The sequence below is a fragment of the Leptonychotes weddellii genome, chromosome 3 (genome assembly GCF_054177405.1).
Source record: "Leptonychotes weddellii isolate Sample4059 chromosome 3, ASM5417740v2, whole genome shotgun sequence".
Taxonomy (NCBI): domain Eukaryota; kingdom Metazoa; phylum Chordata; class Mammalia; order Carnivora; family Phocidae; genus Leptonychotes; species Leptonychotes weddellii.
This window is the reverse complement of record NC_138371.1, coordinates 1,875,581-1,895,527: the sequence shown is the minus strand read 5'-3', so window position 1 is coordinate 1,895,527 and position 19,947 is coordinate 1,875,581. Positions and strand designations below refer to the sequence as shown.

The 19,947-nt window shown below is 59.5% G+C and overlaps 1 protein-coding gene across 6 annotated transcripts in view; it reads right to left on the bottom strand.

Annotated features, from left to right (window-relative positions):
- The window catches only part of HDAC4 (histone deacetylase 4), a 288,348-nt gene that overhangs the window by 10,833 nt on the left and 257,568 nt on the right, over positions 1-19,947 (bottom strand). For 5 of the 6 annotated variants that reach the window (XM_081813268.1, XM_081813270.1, XM_081813271.1 and 2 more), the window contains 5 exons: positions 18,910-18,997; positions 17,004-17,123; positions 16,120-16,217; positions 7,098-7,216; positions 5,414-5,547 (listed from right to left, as the gene is read on the bottom strand). In XM_081813268.1, the coding sequence (XP_081669394.1) occupies positions 5,414-5,547; positions 7,098-7,216; positions 16,120-16,217; positions 17,004-17,123; positions 18,910-18,997 (559 nt within the window). Of the gene's footprint in view, positions 1-5,413; positions 5,548-7,097; positions 7,217-13,375; positions 13,838-16,119; positions 16,218-17,003; positions 17,124-18,909; positions 18,998-19,947 lie in introns of those variants that run through there. The other variant, XM_081813273.1, reaches the window with a different exon arrangement.

The following is a 19,947-nucleotide window of genomic DNA, read 5'->3' as shown; positions in this document are numbered from 1 at the left end:
ATTGGCCGGCCCACGCATCGGTGCCGCAGCTGGGCTGGCAATGGGGGCTGGCTCGTTCTGTCCCTAGCACCTGGCAAAGGCCGCTGGAGGGTGGAGGCCTCACCGCGTGCTTGCACAAGGGGCAAACAAGGAAGGAGGGTCCTTACCCCGTGCCGGCAACCTTGTCCGCTCTGCCTGTCATGCAGTTACGTGGAATCCGGGGGAGACCACGACAAACCTAGGGCACAGTGCCCTCCCGGGGGCAGGGTGCTCAGAAGCCCGAGGGGAGTCTCAGGAGGAAAGGGGTAAAGGGACAGAAAGGCAAGCACAGTGAGCAGCGGTGATGGCTGGTTTCCGCGGGGTCCAGTGACGACTGGGAGAGCGGAAGGGGTCAGCACGAGGCTGCGATGCGGCTGAGAGTAGGAGCCCCCAGACAGCGCCCTGCAGGCTGGCGCCTGGTCAGCTCACCCCACAGTCATGCAGCAACTGGCGCTGGGCTCTGCTCCAGGGCCAGGGACGTGACACAGACTGCTTCTAGGCTCGACTTAAGAAAAATGGACCAGGAAAGGGGAGAAACTTCATGACTCAAAATACTACCCCCTTACTAGTTGGGATTCTATTCTTTCATTTAATATATATCTTCTGGGCAGCCCACTAAGTGCAAATCCCTGTTCTACAAACTTGGGGTTTGTCAGTGAACAAAGCAGACACCCATCCCCCGGCCTTACAGCGTCTCCTTCCCGGGGAGGGACCGCCAGTCAGCTAAAACCATACTGGATGAGTAAACCCAACAGAATGTCCAAAGGTGCTGAATGCCATGGAAAAGCACCGAACAAGGTCCTGGGACACGGGGTGCGGGTGGGCAGGCTGCTATGTCCACGTGGGGGGCAGAGGGGCCCTCACTGAGCAGGTGACCTTTGAGCAAAGAGCAGGAAGAAGCAGGACAGGTGAAGCCCCGGCTCCCTGGGGAGCAGGACAGGCTGTGGTCAGGAAGGGGGAGGGGGCAAAGTGCTGGAGGGGAGGGCGGGTCCGGCTGGTGCAGAGCAGAGGGGTGATCTGGTCCATCCCTGGCAGGCAGCAGTGACTCTCCCACAGGCGGGGTCGAGTGGGGGTGTAGGCGAGGGGAGTAGAGAAATGAGAGTCGGAACCCACACTGTAGAGGGGTCTAAGGGACAAGAGAGGGCGGCCCTGCTGGGCGCGTGGCCATACCCCTCACGGGCCAGACCTCTTGGGGTCTTTGTGATCTGGAAGGGGAGCTCAGCTGGAGAAATAGGTCACTTAATGCCAAAGCATCCCGCTCGGGCTGTGGGCCTGCTCTGAGAGCTGGCTCTTCTGGGGGGAACAATGGGCCGGCTATAGGCAGAGTCCTGTCCTGAGCGTGACAGACAGGAGACCCCAAGGCGACCTTCATGCCGCGTCTACCCCCACCTGAGTCTGCAGACTTCAGAACCAAACTGGAAATGAGGCTTATCATGTTCAGTCTTTAAAAAGCTGGCCTTAGCAAAAGTGGGCAGGAAAACACTCAGAGACCGTCCAACGTTGAGGACGAGAAAACTCTGCCCCACGCAGACCACGCTTGGTCCGGTAACAGCTGCTCAGGGCTCCCGCTGTCTTTTTAGGTATGGAAATCATTTTCTGCTCCATAGTTTCAAAGGGCTCACACTTTAGGTGAGAAGGATCGACAGATGACAGCATCCTGACAAAAGGGTTATTAAAATACGCCGGCAGAACTTGGGTCCACGCTCATGCTTGTCAGAACGCATAGAACTCTACGTGCTTGGGAGTACCTGCGCTGGCCAGGAAAACTTTAGCGATGGCGGAGCCAGGCCCCCGACCTCGGGGGCACCTGTCCCATCCCCACTGGGGGCCTTTCTCTGGCTGGCACCAGGCGGCCAGAGCCCCCGGGCTGTCACACAGCTAGGTCCCTGGCCCACGTAGGTCACACAGCAGGTGCGCCTGCCCCTCCTTCCATCCAGAGGACACAGAAGATGTCACAGGAGGACCACGTGTAGCTATGTGACCCCACGCCCACTGCACGCACGCCTGCCCGTGCCCACCAGGCCCTGCCCAGCCTCCCCTCAGCACTGCGCCCGCTAGCTGGCTCCCGCCTCTCTGTTCCCCGAGCACTGTCGGTCCAGCCAGTGCTTCCCCCACAGCCTCTTGGCCTCAGCAGGGCTGCTCCCCAAGGACAGATTTCAGTCCTCGTCCTCCTTCCAGGGGCATCAGCACTGTGGACCACGCCCCAGGGGGCTCTGTGCCCTCGACCGCAGTCATGACAGTGAGCCTCCGGGGGCCTCCGGGGGCCCTGGGCCACCGCCTGGTCACTCTTTGAAGCTTCAGCTCCCAGCTCATGCCAGCGGCGTCCTCCGCCAGCTCCCTGCTGTCCCTGAGCATGTCCACAGCCGCTCATGGCTGGGGCCCAGGGGTGGCCCTGCCCCGCCCCGCCCCCCTGCTCTAGGCAGCACGCCGCCGGGAGTGCCTGCCGAAGTGTCCGTCCGACACACCGCGCTCCAGCCCCCAACGGCTGTGGGGCAGAGGAGGGGGGCTCGGCCCAGCTTTCTTGCATCAGAAAGATTTTTAAGAGACCTTGATTAAACGAGTGCTTCCTGCTCTTTGATGTGCTTAAGGAAAAGAACATTTTCTTGTTGGAGAAGCAAACACCCAGGAAGCAAGAACAGGCATGAGCTGAAAGCCAAGTTCTTTATTATTTTAAAATAACTAGCTCTAAGAATCAAAAAGCTTCAGGACGGTTTGGATATATTACTCAATTGCCTTTAAACTCTAACAAAAAAGGGGGGAGAAGATTGCTTTATGTAAAAAAGAGTGGGTGAAATGTGGACACTTCAAAAACAGTCTGGTGTTCAATTCTAGAAGAGTCAAGTGCAATCCACCTGACCAGGAAGGAGACATAATACAGGGCTCCGGGTCTACTGGGGACTTAGCTTAAAATGGACACCAGGCAGGACAGAAGGCTGTCAGGGGACAGCAGAGCCGCCTGAAGCCCACTGCCCACACCCCCATGGCCGGCCACGGCCCGCCCCAAAGGTGGCCAGGGAGCACGAGCTCCGGACCTCACGGGGAACGTGGGTGCAAAGCAATTCCTCACGGGGAGCCAGGCCCTGGTGCCTCTGACTGCCGGTCCTGCTCACCCCTGGTGCGGAGGATCTCGACTCTCCTCCTCCAGCCCCTGAGCTCAGCCACCGCGGGCTACCGCCCCAGGAGGCCCGAGAGGGGTTTCCTCCATGACTGTGCCCACTCGGTCACCGTCCTCCTCTGGGTGTGTGGGCACAAGACTGAGACACCATGCTTTCCTCCCTGGTGCCACACTCCCCGGGGACACCTGGCCTTCCTCCCCTTGCCGGGCCAGCTCACACGCAGGACACGCACAGAGCTGCCCGAGGATCTGACCCCAAATCAGGCCAGGCTCACCCGGGATCCTTCGCTTGTATGGCTGATGCCAGGACCTGCGTCCCGACCTCACTTCTGCCTCCGAACACCGTGTTGTCAGCTCTGTCCACCCTCAGCCTGGAGGGGCACAGGCCATGCACCTCATCCTGCTGTGTCCACAGAGGGCCTTCTGTGGCTCACCCGAGTCAAAGGGAGCAATGCTGACTGCAAATGGCTTGAGGATAGAGCCCTACATCCCACCATTGGAGACCTGTCTACACGTCATCATTCCACCCTGTCTTACTGGACGCAGTCAAATTTGATGTGTGCCTTCGAGGGCCTGCCTGAATCCCGCTTTGTATCTCCCGTCAGAGCCCTCCTCAAATGCCTTGCTGGCCCCACCGTCTGCTGCATGTCCCCGCTGGGGGTCTAGGAGGGCAGCCTCGGGGTGAGCCTGAACCAGCTCTCGGAGACGTGCCTCCTGGAGGAACCCTAACAGGCGCTCATGCTTCCAGGCTGAGACACTGCAGGGACGGGGCCCCAGGACGCGTCGATGGCGCGTGAGACGGGCCTCCACAGGGGCCTTCCTAGGCCAGGCAGGGGCAGCCCTGCTCGGGGGAAGAGGCTGGTACTCATCATATCACCCTTTCCTGGGGCTTTGGGGCCGTCTGGCCTTGGGTGTCTCCCAACGGGTCAGTGCAGTGGGAGTGGCGCCCTCCCCACTGGGTAGTGTCCACCTTGGCCTCCCCAGCACCCACCCTCCAGGCTACTCTGCTCTCCAGCCTTTCCCGGGACGGGACATCAGGGGTCCTCACAAGTGGCCCGGGTATTCCAGCACTGCCCGCGCCACGGGTGGCCTGTCCTCCCGAGCTGTGTGTCCTCCAGCCTCATTTCAGGGCCTTGTCACGCCGGCTCCCTTGAGTCTTGGTGGTGACCAGCAGGAGGGTGGCCAGCACAGGGACAACGGCACCCCCACTGGACACCCAGGGAGCCTGCCCCGCTGGACTGTGTCCTCGCCGGCTGCAGACCTGCACACGTCCGTTTCGTCTCCTGAGGAAGGGGCTGTGAGTCCCAGGGACGGCGCGGGAGCAGAGCTCGAGGGCTGCCTCCAGGCGTCCCGCACGTGGGCCCCCGGCACCTCCCTGCTCAGGCCGGGCCCTGCCTGTGCTCCCCGCGGCAGCAGCTGACTTGCTTCTGGGACCCAGGCGGCCATGCCACAGCAAGCACCAAGAGGAAGCTGTGCTGTGAGGGGCCGGGACCCGCCCTTCAAGGGGGTCAGGAGGTAGGTGTGGGACCCCGTATCCAAAGTCCTGTGGATGGACTTAGAATTTCAGGAAGAGCACATTTCCAAAAATCCAAGTGGAAGCTACAGGTAAGTTCTGTGTCACAAACTTCAGAGGCTCGGCCAGCTGCAGAGCATCCTGTCGAGGGCGGCACCTCCCCGCCTGATGTCCCGTCCACTCCCAGCTGGGCAGCTCTCCCCACCCGGAGCGCCAGCCAGGAGGGAGGGGCCCTGGCCCAGTGTCATTCCGGAATGTGACGCTCCCAGGGACTCTCTCCCTTGACCCCTTCACTCCCTCTCCCGTCCGGACCCTCTGAGCTCAGCTGTGCAAGCCAGCATCTCCCTGACATGGTCCTGCGGCCCCAGTGGGGACATAACACAGGGCTCCCAGCCTGGGCATTGCCTACAGGTTCAGAGCAGGGAGCCGGGGCTCCACGCCCCAGCCTGCAAGACCGGCACAGGGACACTGTCCCCAGAACTTACCTGAGAACCTCCCCGAGAACTGACTGTCCACAGAGAAGGAAGCGAGATGAGAATATTCTCAACACGACCCACATGCAAAGGTGAGCACCTTTAAAATACAGGATCCTGAGCCACGTTTACAGAGAAGAGGGCTCTTGGTAGTGCTCTTGCTCACCTCCTTCTGCCCTAACCAGAGAGCCTTGTCCAACGGGTGAGCATTAACCCAGAGCCGGAGCACAGCTGTAACAGGTCTGGGCCCCGAGCCCATGCACGGAGCAGCCCCGGGCCCCTTGGTCCTCCTACCTCGTTGCCCAGCAAAGCAGAAACACATGCTTCCGAGGCATCGCAGATAGCCGTGAGGTCGTGGCCCCCCTCCAGGGCCAGAACGATCCGGCCGCCAGCCAAGCCCATCAGCTGCTTCGTCAGGTACCCGAAACCTGCAAGAGGAAAAGGGAGATGCGAGCGGAGGACGAGGGCGAGCCACAGAGCCGACGCCTGGCTGCGGATCAAAGCGCCCAGAAACGCATTACATCACATTACAGAGACCCAGGGGGCTGGCGCTCCGAAACACATAATAGAAGCCAGGTCTGATTGTAATAAATTCATTGAAGAATTTCAGTTTGGGATTCTTTTAGATCTGTTTGAGAGTAGGAATTATGGTTTTGGTGCTTTGATTTTATAATGCCACAAATCATCTCGTTTGGGGGAAGGAAGGAACCCCAGGAGGAGCCCCTCAGCTTGCATGCTGGGACCGTGGAGGGGGGAGCATGAGCTCGTCCCCACGGTGTGCCCTCGCAGCCTGGGGACCAGAGGCCCGGGGGTTCTGGTCAGCGGTGTGCTGAGCACATGTGTGTGCGTGTCCATTCGCGGGCACACGCGCCACCGGGCGGGCCCCTCCTGGACTCTTACACCCCGCGTCTGGCGGGTCTGGCTTTCACCGACAACCACAGCGTGCCCCCTGCACCCACATCCCCTCCCGTCCGCAGAGAGCGCCTGGCAGGTAATGGTGATTACCATCCTCACCAGAAGCGTCTGACGTTGATTAGAGCTGAACAAAACCACGCCACCCTGGTCAGCAGCCCCATCACCAGCTGTCACCAGCACACTGGGCCCAGGGCTGGGCGGCGCTCCTGGCGGCTGTGGGCCTGGCGAGATCAAAACCTCCCGAAGCCTCGGCTTCGCCTCTGTCTGACGGAAACAGTGACGCGGGCCCCGAGCGCACCTGGTCCTGCGCTTCATGGGAATGCACCTTCCGCAGAGGGAAGGTCTGTGGCCGCCCTCAATCGAGCACGTCTGGGGACAACATTCTCCCACAGCATTTGCTCACTCTGCATCTTTCTGTCACATTTTGGTAATTTTCACAATATTTCAAACTTGTTCATTATTATTATTACGTTATGGTGATCACAACTCGCCTATAGCTCACATGACGGTCAGCACATTTTAGCAACAAAGTCGCTTTTGATGAAGGTCTGTACGTGGTTTTGCAGACCGTCTAGCGCGCATCTAACACACTACAGTGCACGGCTAACGTCACTCTTCGATGCACTGGGAAGCCCCAAATTCACCTGTTTTACTGCGGAGCTCTGGGGCTGAAGCCGCGCTATCTTGGGGTGAGCCCGTAAGGCTCGGAACTCGGACGGCAGCAATCTGGCCGCGCGGAGGGGTGCTGGGCACTCTGCTCCCTCCTGGCCCTCTGCCTGGTCACTGCGTGGGCCACTGGGCCTCCGGCCGGGTCAAAAAAGCTCTGAGGTCTGTGCCAGAGCACGGCCCCCAGGAGAGCTACCCTGTGCGCCCTGGTCCACACCGGCCCGCTGTGCGCCCTGTACTCTCTGGGGCAGCCGGTGCGGTCATGTTTTTAGTAAGACATGACGAGGAGAGTTTCCTCCCATTGTTACTAAAGGGGAGGCTTGAAATACAGAGCACACCTGATCATAAACACAGCAGAACCCAGACTGTGCCTGGGCCATCTGCAAACCCGACTTACATTTAGCGGAGAGGTTGTAGCCGCCGAGGGGTGTGGGGTGGCCCTCCACAGCGTCGAAGCCCGATGACACGAGAACCACATCTGGGGCAAACTCGTTCGCGATGGGCATGACCACGGTCCTGCAAAGGACAGGAGAAGGGGACACGGGGTCAGCTGGGGACACAGCCATGGAGGAGGGTGGATGGCCACTGACAGAGCCTGCCCTGGCTCCCCTCAAGGTCAGCAGGGCAAGGGCTCCATGAGGGAGCTGGGAGATCAACCCAGTGTGATCACAGCTCGTTTCATTGGTATCTTAAATGTCCAAACCGGTAAGCCCCAATATAAATGCCCATGAAGCCACAGCATAGGGGTTCTTGAGTAGACTCGTTGGCACGTTCGAGGCAATCTATAACCCCCACAGCACCAGCTGCCCAGGCTGCTAAAGGTCTCCCCGCCCATCCCTGTCCCCTGGCTGTCCTGGCTTGCTCCTGGGGGTGGGGGGCGCTCTGCTCACCCCTACGCTCGCTTTATGTGGCCCTGATTCAAGACCGGCACAGCCACCGACCGCCCCCGGTACCAGGGACCCAGAGCTGTGTGTCTGAGAAGGCGGGGGAGCCGCTGAGCAGCCCTGGCCCGGAGGGGGCCCTGGTGGGCTCCTTCCACCCACCCGAGGCCACAGCTTCAGCCACACGTGACTGGACGACCCGCACGCACGCGTGGGGGGGTGATTGCTGGGCCAATCTGACACCTGGGAGCTGTAAAGCGACAGCTGGTGATCGAATTTAAGAGAACAGACAGGTTACACATGTAAACACCCACTGGGAAGTTCAGTGGTTTAGGGATACGAGGGAAACAAGGAAACCCGTCCACTTGAAAAGTAGAAAAAACACTTAACAGGAAACAACCACTCACGAGCATGCAGTCTGATTATATCCTATAAATGCGCGCTCTGTGCTCTGCGAGCATATTGCGACGAGAAGCTGAACAACTTTGTCAGTTAAACTTGTTTTATTCCATTTTGAATGCATCACCACAGACTTCCAGAGTCTTCCTCCTCCCTCTGGGCTGTGTGCCTGCAGCGGGCTGGGAGGCGGCTCGTCATCACCCACGCGCCGTGCACCTCCGCAGGACTCCTCACTTGCTCGTGGCCATGGGAAGTCCGGCTTTCCCCATCTCCTGCAGGTTGGACCAAGTTTCTGCGACATCAAAGGGCTGCTTCCTGTTCCTGCAGCTTCCAATGGCATGCAGGTCCCGCTGCTCACCTCTGACTCAAGTCAGTCAACTGGGTGTCCAGAGGCTCGCACGGGGAGATGGCGGCATGCCCCCGGCCCAGCCCACGGTCCCCTCCCACCCAGGTCAGCGGGAACACCAGGGCCACCACGCAGCAGGGCTGGGACGAGAGCCTCCACAGTCTCTCATGCCTTGTAGTACCAAAATTTTATACTAATGTCTGCAAAGTCCACTCCATAAAGCACCAGCGTCGGCCAACAGAAGCAAAATGAACAGCTTTTCTGCTCAGAACGATTCCGGACTGTGATCCTCTTGAAAGTCCCTCTGGTTCCAGGGGGTGAAGTGATGGAAACTACACACAAGGTTAAGATCCCGCCGCCCATCTCTGCAGGCGGCACGGGATGCACACAGCCCGATGCTCGAGGACCCCGCCAGCAAGCCCTTCTGAGAAGGATGTCTGCACCGCGGGAGCAGCCTCCAGGCGTCCCTCTGATCAGGTCGGGCACGAGAAGGTCTGCCGTACCGACAGGCCCAACCGCACACACGGGCGCTCTGCCAGCCGAGAACCCCACCTCTGGACCCTCACACTGGGCGGCCACAGGCCAGCGCTGGCTCCTGAGCCTCGCACGGCTTTCCTCTCTCTTCCGAGGCTGTGCCCAGTTCACGCAGCCGCCTCTGGACTGCGTCTGCCCCAGGCTGGTCAAGTGGCTTCAGGGGATCCAGGTCTGCGCCCAGGGGGCCATGTCAGGGGCCACAGGAACACCACCTGTGACTCCTGACCAGGGACCAGCAGACGTTCCCACCAACAGCCACAGAGTGAATGTCGTCTTCGGGACACGGGGCCCGTTGCCCCGACTCGCACCACCCTTGTCGTGCGCAAGCGGCCACATCCGTATGTGAACACGTGCGCGTGGTACGTTCCACTAAAACATAGAAAACACGTGGTGGGATGTGGCCCAGGCCCACTTCACTGCTGTCAGGATGACTCTTGAGCACACAGCACCTGCCTCACACTGTGACACGCTTCCTCGCGTCCTCTGGGACGCCGCACAGAAGTTCTCCGACTGTCAACACGAAGTGTGCACCAGTCTTCTAAGCAGACCGTCTGCTCAGGGCCCGCGCCGGAGCGTGGGTTAATGGTCCAGCCACGGCGGCCATGGCGGGACGGCCGGCGCGGGCAGGAGGACGGGGGAGTGCCTCGGAAGCCGGGACGAGAGCCCTGTGTTCAGCTCACAGCCAGAGACGCCGTCTGCCTTCCCGCGGGAGGACCCAGTTTCCCAGCAGGGCCGGTCTACACCCGCCAATGCTTTTCACTGCCTGTGCCCTTCCAGAGAGACGGTTTCCTGATTATTTTAATGACGTTCCTGTCACATAAACTGTCTTTGGGCCGAAGAATGGTTTCGGCCATGTATTTGGCATGGATCTTGTAGCCAAGACCTTTGTTCAGTGAAAAACACAGACACCTTGTGTAGACACTGGCTCATTCACAACGCGCTTTAGCAGCCCTTTTGCAGCAAATGCATGTGGTGGGCCCAGTTCTCTGCTCTGAAGTACTGCTGAGCTATTCCGTTTCTAATCCCCCTCACAAAATTAAAAAAATAGCCCCGTTAAAACCTTCATTGGAGGAAGTTAGTACCAAGTGAGTCCCTGGCGTCTACACTTGCTGTGTGGCATCGCGCGAAGCCAATCAAAACAAAACGCGAAACCCCGTGTCTGCGTGTGCGTGTGAGTGGGGCATGGGCCCGTCGGACATGTGCAAGCATGAGCTGTGGACGCACGCACACACCCCCGTTCTAGCCCCCTGGTTTGGGGCCCTGCAGGTTGCAGTTGCAATCACCAGCTGAAGCTAAGGAAGTCTGCTGAGAGCCAGCCGGGCGCCGAGTGGTCTCCGGGCCGGTTCTCGGGAGCCCTGAGAAATGTCACCTCCCGTCAACAGACTCTGCTTCTTCACCTACAAGAGGGGGGCTGAACGCGGCTCTCCTGAGGATCCCATCAGCCTCCCAGAACCCCCACATCATCATCCCACCCAGGACCCCCATGCTTCATCGATGTCACATGAAAACAGGACTCTGGCCTCACATTTTATTTCTAGAATGAAATTTTAACACACAAAAAAGTCTCAGAGACAGATATCAATATTTACAGCAGACTCTCTCTCAAACCATCTCTGTAAGGTGAGTGTTTCTGGGGGTCATCTTTGACCTCCTGCAGGGCAGCCTGAGGGCAGAGGGGGTGGGCTGGGGGCTTCCCAAGGCTGCAGACCATCCACTGTCCCCTCAGAGCCAGGGGGACGGGCACGTCTCCCAGAGAAGAGATGGGCTGGTGTCCGCACCGGGCGCGTCCCTTACCGTAGGAAAGCAGAGAGCACGCGGCTCTCAGGAACCACCACCATCGTGTCCCCTGAGCCCCTCAGTGCGCCCTGCCTGTGGAGGCTGGGGCTCAGGGGCGCAGCAGTCGGAGGGACGGAGCCTGGGCCTGGGAGCAGCCCCGGGACGCTGCCCACTCCCTTCCCGAGGCCTCATCAGGGCTGGCTGCCGGCGCGCTGCTCAGGGACACGGCCCTCCCCTGCCCCCTGCAGCTCACTGGCCACGCCGCGGCCTGTCCACGGAGGAGGGCTGTGTGTCCAGGAGAGGTGCGAGCTGTCACAACAGATGGGGTGGCCTGAGCACACTTTGCGAACGTGAAGCATGCTCGCTATCAGTCTGGGGCTGCTCCGTGGCGGGGACGGTGCTAGGCGCGTTTGTGGGGCACGTACAGCTAACACCATAGAACGTCAGATTACACGGCGTGTACAAGCCCGTCTCCAAAACCCACAGGGGCATCTGAATGCAGTAACCTGTTCAACAGCTGGTTCCAACTTCTGGAAGGAAATGACCTTTCGATTTGTCTCCCAACCAGGGCCCCACACAAAACGCACCAAACTCATGGACATCGGAGGCCTCAGGTCCATGGCGCTGTCCCCGGGGACTGTGCCCATCCATGCCAGAGAGCACCTGGGAATGTGGGGGGCAGCCCAGGGCCTCCGAGGGACCCGAACATGGTTCACAGCACCAGCCCACAAACATCTCCTTGCACCAGGTGCCTGAGAGCTCACCCGGCAGAACCCGCGGCTTCATCCTTCTCGTGTGTCAGGCGTCTGCAGCTAGAGAGTTCTCAGGAGGTGGAGCTGCCTGATGGACAGAAGCCGCTGTTTCTGAACGGACAGACCCCGTTTCACAGGAGCCTGGTGCCCTCGGTAGCTGATGACACGATTTTAACCACCACAGCACTTTGATCATTGGAAACCCCTTCTGTCGCGCGCTGGGCACACCCTGGCTTTGCGGGCCGGGAGGGGGCTGGGGCGCTTGCTCTGCAACCTGGGTTGGCCGCACCTGCCCGGTGGGCCTGGCCCCGGAGTACCTGTGCAGCTCCCGCTGGGCTCTGGGGGCTCCAGGGGTTGAGAGAGCATCTTCACCGGGCTCACCGGGCCCACCAAGCATTCCAACACTGCTGAGAGTCGGAGTCAGACGACAGATACACATGGGAACCACACACTCTGTCCTGGCCGCACCCCCGATAGCGATGCCTGCCGCCCCGTCCTGCTCCGTCCACCCTGTGGGCACTGTGGCCGGCAAGAGCATACAGGCTGCCAGGGCAAAGCCAGACACTGAGGCCAGGCCCTCAGCCATCCCGTCTCCTCTCTGCCCCAGCTCTGCATCCCCATGGCCCCCGACCCCGCACTTCCGGGCTCTCTGTGCTCTGCTCACCCAGACCCTGCCCTGGTGAGGGGGGGACGCCCCTCCTCTCTCCCTGCTGCCTCCTCAGAGGTGGGGTAAGCGTGCCTTGCTCTGATCCCTGCCCCTCCCTGCTGCTCCTGTCTGGCTGTCACTTGCAAAAGGTGGGGCGCCTGGCTCTGCTGGCTTCTCCACCCCTCCCGTCCAGTGCCCCACCAACACGGTGCCCCTTCCCCACGGCCACCGTGGTCCCCACTGGGCTCAGCATGGCTGCCCTGCCCCCACGTGCTCCGAGCTCTGTCCCATCACCATCCTCAGGCCTGTCTAGGGCCTGGCACTCTTGGCCACCAGCCATCCACCTCCTAGCGCTCCCCCGCCCCTCCCCACCACAAGGAATAAACAGCAGAGGCGGCGCTGCCTGCTGAGGACGCCCCACGGACCCACGCCCGGCCTGACGAGCAGGTCTCTGCTGGCCCGGGCACCGCAGCCCAGGCCTCTCCCAGCTGCTCCCTTCTTGCTGTGAAGCCAACCTGGGTCTCTGCCTCAGCGTCCCCATGTTCTCTCCTGGGTTCCTACCCTGCTCTTGGCAGGGCCCTGGCTTCCCCTGGGGAACTCAACTCCAAGCAGCAAGTATTTAGGAGATGGCCCCTCCCCACCCGAGTCCCCCTCAAGGCTCCCACTAGACAGCTGTGGAACATCCAGACCTGCCATGCTGGTCACCTGGGCAGAGCCCCCGACATGCTCCTTGAGGGACAAGGCCACGGTCCTCGTCCCCAGAGATGGCCCTACGCGCCTGCGGGCTCGCACTGCAGGTCTCCTCCCGTGGGGCTGCCTGACACCCCGCCCCAGGCTCGTTCCTCCAGGACTCAGGAAGCTCCTGCCCCTTTGCGGGCAGGTTCCCCAGCACCGCATCACTGCACTCGCCCGTGTGTACTATGGCCGCGGGGGGGCCCGCTGTCCCGGCTCCGTGCCACCCTCCAGGAAGGCTGCTGAACATGAGCACGCACTCCGCCTCTAAATCACCATGGAACGTCCCAGGTAAGATGTCCACGTAGGAAAAGACGTGGATGCCCTTCGAGAGACAGAACTGCCTTCAGTAAATAAGGTCCAGGGCTTTGCACCCAATGTCTTCATGACAGTGAATCCTGGACGGAGGCAGAGCCTCTGCGGCTGGACTGGGCAGTGTGAGCGCAGTGGGCACCGCCGAACCGCACACGCCACGTGGCTAAGACAGAAGCCTTCTGTGCACTTCACCACGACAATAAACAAATACAAATTTTTGTTAAAAAAAAAACCAACCCCCCGCCCCAAACAAAACACCTTATAGAAGTAACGGAAGTTCAAAGAGCTTCAATCTAGAGCTTCAATCTTTATGTCACATTTGAAAGGTTGGGGGGGGACATGAAATGAATCTGCCCAGTTGCTCAATTTAAAGGCAAATCTCAATTCGTTAAAAGATTAAAGTTACCACTTCAAAATATCCAGTTTCTCTGACATCTTTGATAAACTTTATAAAGTCACACTTAAATGGAAGTTATGATCTAGAAGCACACGTGATCCCAGTTTCATTTCCTGCCTGCACAGGCGACCCGCTCGCCCCCAGACGGCAGGCAGGCGAGGGCTGAGAGCGCATCGTGCTGTCCGTCCACCCAGAGCCCTCGCCTCTGCTCAGCAGACTTCAAAGCCCGTCTGGCGGTGCGCTGGTTTGAATTAGGGTCGCCGTTTCTCCTCAATCTGAGCCCGGGGAGAAAGTGCGGCTCCTTCTGGATTTCATTAGGGGCACCTTTCTTATCTCTTCTTCATCTCAGGCTTGATCTCCTGAAAGGCAACGTGGCAGGCAACGGGTCTGAGTAACAAGGTGCTGCCTCTGAGGCATACACTGTCCCCAGGGCCCCCCGACAAGGGGGAGAAGCATAGAAGAAAGGGGAAAGCAGATCCTGACCCTTCTTCCCCCATCGATCGATGCCCGGGGAACCATAAATTGTAAACTTCAAAGTGCTATTTTACATTAAAATCAATAAAAAAAAAACCCAACCCTGAAACAATTTTCCTTTTCAAAGGAGCTATTTAAGCTTTACAAAGTTCATTTGATAAGGTATCATCCTATACACGCTTGGCAGAAGATGAAAACAGAATGTCAACAGCAACTCAGAGTGAAGGGTTCATCTTAAAGGCTGGCCTGGGGTGGGGGGCCGGGGGCGGTCCCCGAGGCTGGAGGACGACCTCCCGGTGCTGGGCATCCCCGTGCCGGGACCAGAGCACCCAGGGGACGTGGTCCTGTGAAGTCGGCCTCAAGCGGGCGATGTGCAAGCAGAGACCCCCCCCGCCCACCCCCCCCCATACACCCATCCCAGCAGAGCGCCACTGTCCACCATGCCAGAGCTGGCCACGTGGTGCCCCGGGGTGCCTCATCCCCGTGGGGTTTCAGGGTTTCCACCTCTCACGGCGGCTGTCCAGAGCTTTTATTCTTTTCGCAGCCTCCCGGGAGGGCCGGTTCTCGGGTGGGGGGAGATAAAGGGGTGCTGTCTGCAGGCGCCCTACGGACAGCAGTGAGGACCCCGCTGCCGGGGTGGCATGGTTCAGATTTCGAGAAGCTGGTAGTCGACTATGTACACTAGAAAACTTTCAGACATTGTATCTGTTTGGGGGAATCCCTCCCCCTTAAATTAGGCAGGCAACTGTCACAATTATATTCTATCTGATCAGGAGTAAGAAGAAACATCAACATTAAACCAATGAAATCAGAGCAAGAAGTGATTCAGGGGAAAATCCAGGCACAGGAATGTCCTAGGGAGGTGATGGCTCCAACTTGTAAAGACCGGCCTCACTGCTTGAGAAGCTGCCCTACAGCCTGACTTCATCAAAACTGCGCTGTCACTTCTATGAACCACTGAGCAGCTGGGAGGGGAACGTCCATCCACAGAGCCACATGTGTGGTCAGACCCAGCAACCATTCTGAGTTTGGAGATGAGCAAGGAGATGCTGCGAGGGGTCCCACGGCCCACGCAGGCTCCTCACGGAGCAGGCAGCAGAACACTTACAGACGGGTCCTCTGACGGAGTCACACCCACCAGGGACACACGCACGTGTAACCACAGACACGCGCACACGGCCACGTGCACATGCATCCGCAGACACGCACATACATCCACAGAGCCACGTGCATCACAAGCGCACGCCTGCACACATGTGCTTTGTGTTTAGATCAAGCAGGGTAAGAGCAGAGTTCGAGAACGAGGCAGGAAGAAAATTCACTGGAAACCTCACGGGGCTCCAATTCCTAGCGCACTGACAGGGTTTTCTAACAAAGGCCAAGAGCCCGTCAAGCTCTGCCACCGGACATCACCCTTTTCCTCTGGGGGCCCTGGGACCCAGAGATGGCATTTTCGGGAGACAGCGGAGGCCACCATTTAAAGTAAGAGGCAGGAAGCCTGCACTGTGGAGAGTCCATGTTTGGTTGTGGGAATTACTTCAATGTGGCCCAGATCAAAGTTGCAATCACCACGGCGCTTACAGAAAATCACCCCGCAGCTCTGTCCTAGTGGAAGAGAGCAGCGGAAAGTGGGTGGAGAGCGGGGCAGTGGCCTCAGGCTGCAGCGATCACGGAGGAAGGCTGGTTTCTGTCGCGCAAAGGGTTTGTTGGAAGGAAAATCAGGAGACGGCCCAATCTCTCAGAGCTGAGCAGCCGCTCTTCGTGAACCTCAGGTTTTCTGAGCGCGGCACTGATCCTCACCTGGGCCTCAGCCCCCTTCTTACCATTGAAACCCAGGGGGTTCCTGCTTCTCAGGTGAAGCCCAGGACGGCCCGCTGCAGACAGGAGGTGAGAAGGCGGCATTGGAGACCCCTCCTCTGGCTTGAAGAACACACGAGGAGAAACACCAGACCCCAGAGCCCTGTCTCTCCAAGCTGCGCAAATGCCCGAGTCTCCCGGGCACCTGGAGGGGAGGTAGAGCGGCCGCCCCGGGCGCATCCGCGTGTGTGCGTGAAGGGAGAGCGAGGCCAGAGAGCATCAGGGAAACCGAGCAGGAGCTGGGGGCGCGGGAGTGGAACTCCTGATTGCTTTGTACGTGCCCCGTGGTAGAGGAAGCCAGGACACTCACCTGAAGGCCGCCAAGTACTCCGCGTCTCCCATGGGGGGGTCAAGGCCGCCGGTGAAAGCCATGTTGACGTTGAAGCCCACGCCCGGCCCTGTGCCCACCTGCGTGGAAGAGAGAAACTCCTATCACGGGCCCTGGCCCGACCCTTGGTGCCCCGCAGCGGAGCCCGGGGCTGTGCTCGCCAGCATGACCCCACGGCCTCTGACTCGCAGACTTCCACAGTGGAGCGTGGGCACAGAATGTGGGGCTCTCGGCCACTCGCACGTGGGGGAGTCGTGGGAGCCGCCCGGCCATGTGGGGAGACGGCCCTGTGGGGAGACGGCCCTGCAGACGCCAACACAGCGCAACCAGAAAGGTCCGTGGATGAGGCCGTCCTTCCCTACTTCCTTCCGAGAAATAAGACCCAGAGTCTGAGGACACTTTTGCCCTGGGTTTGGGGCCTCTTTGTTCAGCGAGGGCAGGCTCTGCTGGGGGATCGGCTGTCACGAAGGCTCTGAGCCTGCCAATCCCCCCCGCCGTGTGGCCCTGGACAGGTACAGGAGGGCACCAGCGCCCTGCCCGAGGGACGGGCGTGAGCAGTGGCCTGGAGGCGTTTCAGTCGTGCAACGCAGGCCTGGAGGACTGGGAGGTGGGGGGTGCCCCATGCTTCCTCTCAGTCTCCCTAGATTAGAGCCAGAAATCATGTCCAGGCTTTCATGTGAACCTCAGACAAAATAAAGCCCGTGGGCACCCACAGGACGATTGCCTGAAATCGCTTGGGGCGAACGTGAGCAGGAAGCCCTTGCTTCTGTGTGTGCAGGGCTGGGCATCCCCCACTCTCACCTCCATGGCAGCCCCGCCTCGGCCCCTCCGACAGGCCTGCACGCCGGCAGGCGGCCCCTGCTTACCTCGTCCGGAGCCCCACTGCCCGGGAAGAAGTTCCCATCGTCATAGCGGTGAAGGGAGATGTACAGGACGTTTGGGTCGTTGTAGAAGGCCTGCTGGGTCCCGTTTCCGTGGTGTACGTCCTGAAAGAGCGGGGAGAGCTGACTCAGTGCCGGCAGATGCCTGCAGTGGGGCCCGGAGGGAGCGGGGCCGAGGCGACAGAAGGAAGGGGCCCCAGGTGTGTCCCAGCCGGGGTTCCTCGCATCGGCACCACGGCATATTGCAGGTTCCAGCAAAGGTGAAGAGGCTGGTGCTTTAGGCCTACCCGGAGGCCATGATTTTCCAGACAAAACCATCTGATCAACTTCTTGCCCCTGCCACGTCTGTGTGAAGTGAGCTGGCCACAGCTGTTCAGTTCAAGCCCACTTGAGGCAGCAGCTCTGTGCCAGACACCGGGGTGCGGCAGGAGACCATCCCAAGGGGCTGGGAGTGACAGGTGCGCACACAGCATGGGGGGCCCGGGCCCCACGCGCCAACGACAGACTGCTTCTCCTGATCACCGTGCCCACATGTGAAAAGCACAAACGTGGGGCAGCTGGACTTCCACCAGGCCCGAGGCCACACACGGGTCTCTGGTCAGGGCCGGAAAGGGCCACGGGGACAGGTGGCCAGCTTCACACGGTGTGCACAATGTGAAGAGCTGCGTGCGAGTTAGTTATTTTAAACCCCGGGAACTGCTTGGTATGTTTGTCATTTACAAACGTTATCTATGCTCAGTAGAGACACTGTGGCAAGCCAGCTATAAATAAGGGGTTGTAAAAGACACCCGATCCCACCAACCAGAAACCACCTTGGCTGAGAGGACACACACGACTCTCGCGATGGGCGCTTTCTGTAACCGAGGCAGCCCTGCACACATGTGTGTTTAATGCAGCGGTGGGAGCCCGGGGTGAGCAGCCCTATGACCCCTGACTTCCGCCAAGCACCCTGGCCACACGTGTGTGCTGGACCGAGGCGCTGTGAGTCACGTGCTCATGAACGGTACCCCACTCGATACCTGGCTCATGGGGACAAAGGTGCCGGCACAGTGAGAGCCAACGCTGGGCGGCCTTGCCTGGTGCTCCCAGGCCTCAGCCATCTCAAGGCCCTGTGACCAGGGCCAGTCCTGGGAGCTTACTGGGTATGCTGGGCTGTGTGTGGTGTTTCTTTTCCCAAACAGAGAAGGACCCTGCAGTACATACAATAATCCTCCCTGAGCATATGCTTTCCTTTCCCCTTAAAGCAATCATCAAATCTTAAGTACTAAACAGAATAGGGAAAAAGAATAAAATGAACCCCTTTGGTGTCCATCCCCAGTGTAAGAAGCTGTGTGACTGTTTTTGAAGTTCAGATACTATACATAGCATTTTTAAGCTAGAGTTTACCCTCTTGGGGCAGTGGGGCTGTGAGAAGCACCACCACCTGTAGGAAAATGGGAAGGAGGCTAAGCCGGCATGAAGGGGTCGCCAGGCCGAAGTGGGAAGGCGTTTCCACCAGGAGGGACTGAGACGCACGGCGCCATGTCCAGCTGTGGGAGAGCGTGGCCCACGCCCTTAGGTGGACGCGGGAGGTCACGGCCGTCACCCCCCCACCCCGCCCAAACCTGCCTCTCAATGAGGTCTTGCCAAGGATCATCTTTCAATTGTTGCTCTTAACCACAGGCACATTTCCGGACATTTCTGGACCCAGCTATCGGCAGGAGTGGCTATTAGCTGTGAAGTGGACTCGTGACAGGTTTGAGCTTTTATTTTCTGCATTTGGGGTAGTTTCCAGAAAGTTAAGGTCCCAAAATGCAATGTCAATGAAGGCAGAAAGCCCACCTCCTCTCTGCACACGGGACGCTGTCTGCTCCCCACCCCCAGCCCCTCTCGGGGAACAGGCCCCACTTACCCAGTCCACTATGAGGGTCTTGCTCACGTCCAGCCTCTGCTGGAGAAGCTTGGCCGCGATGGCCACGGAGTTAAAGTAGCAGAAGCCCCTGTAGGTGAGAGGAGAGACAGAAGGAGAAGACGGGTTCTTACCAGTCTTCACACTCCAGAATATCCAACAACTTAGATAAAATTAGAAAATTGCCTTCAGAGGAAGGAAACACATAGGATCCTGTTCCTAACAGCATGGGAGGTTCTGGGTCGTGGGGTCACCGAGCCCAAGGGTTTCTAGGAGAAGACAGCCCAGTCTAACCTGAAGCCCCTCTCAGGAGCTTACGGGCACTCCCTCCTCCCTGGGAAGGAGATTCCTTTCTCAAACCGCGGTCCGATGCCCTCACGTCCGGATGGAGAGGACAGAGGGCTCCCGCCTGCCTGGGAGCCAAAGCCCAGGCTCCTTCAGAATGCGGGTTCAGTCTGCGGTTCCTCAGCCTCGTTCTAGCTGCTCCTGAACAGACTCCGGCGTCCCCTCCCTGCGCTTCCTGGATTCCCAGCCGGGCTCCGTCCGTCTGCATGGTCCTTGCTTTGCCGTCCGACCCACTGCTACTCCAGGGGACAGCCCAGACGTCACCTCTCCCACCTCTCCCAGCAGGGGACACCCGTCCTCCCACGGCGCCCGTCCTGCTTGCCGGACTGGTTTCCCAGGTCCCACGAGAAGCCACGTCTAGCCCACCCCCAGGCACCCAGGTACTTGGTGCACAGCTGGTGAGCCCGGAGTCGGGTCCCTGCGACCCTGTCCCAGGGGGTCCCCACCTGCCACTGCTTCTCCCCGGTGCCCCTGGGGCAATCTGCACACCACACTTGCTGCCTGGTCAGCTCCTCAGACGAGCGCACACTCAGGGCTAGAAAGCCCCAAACGGGGTCCAGATAGCTTGCCCCTGTGCTCATGACCTTGAGAGGTCAGCCTCAGTAGTACCAAACCATAAGCAGGTCAGCTGGAAAGCCACATGGGCGATGACCTGAGGGGTTTGGTCAGAATGTTCTAGAACAATGAAGTGCCACT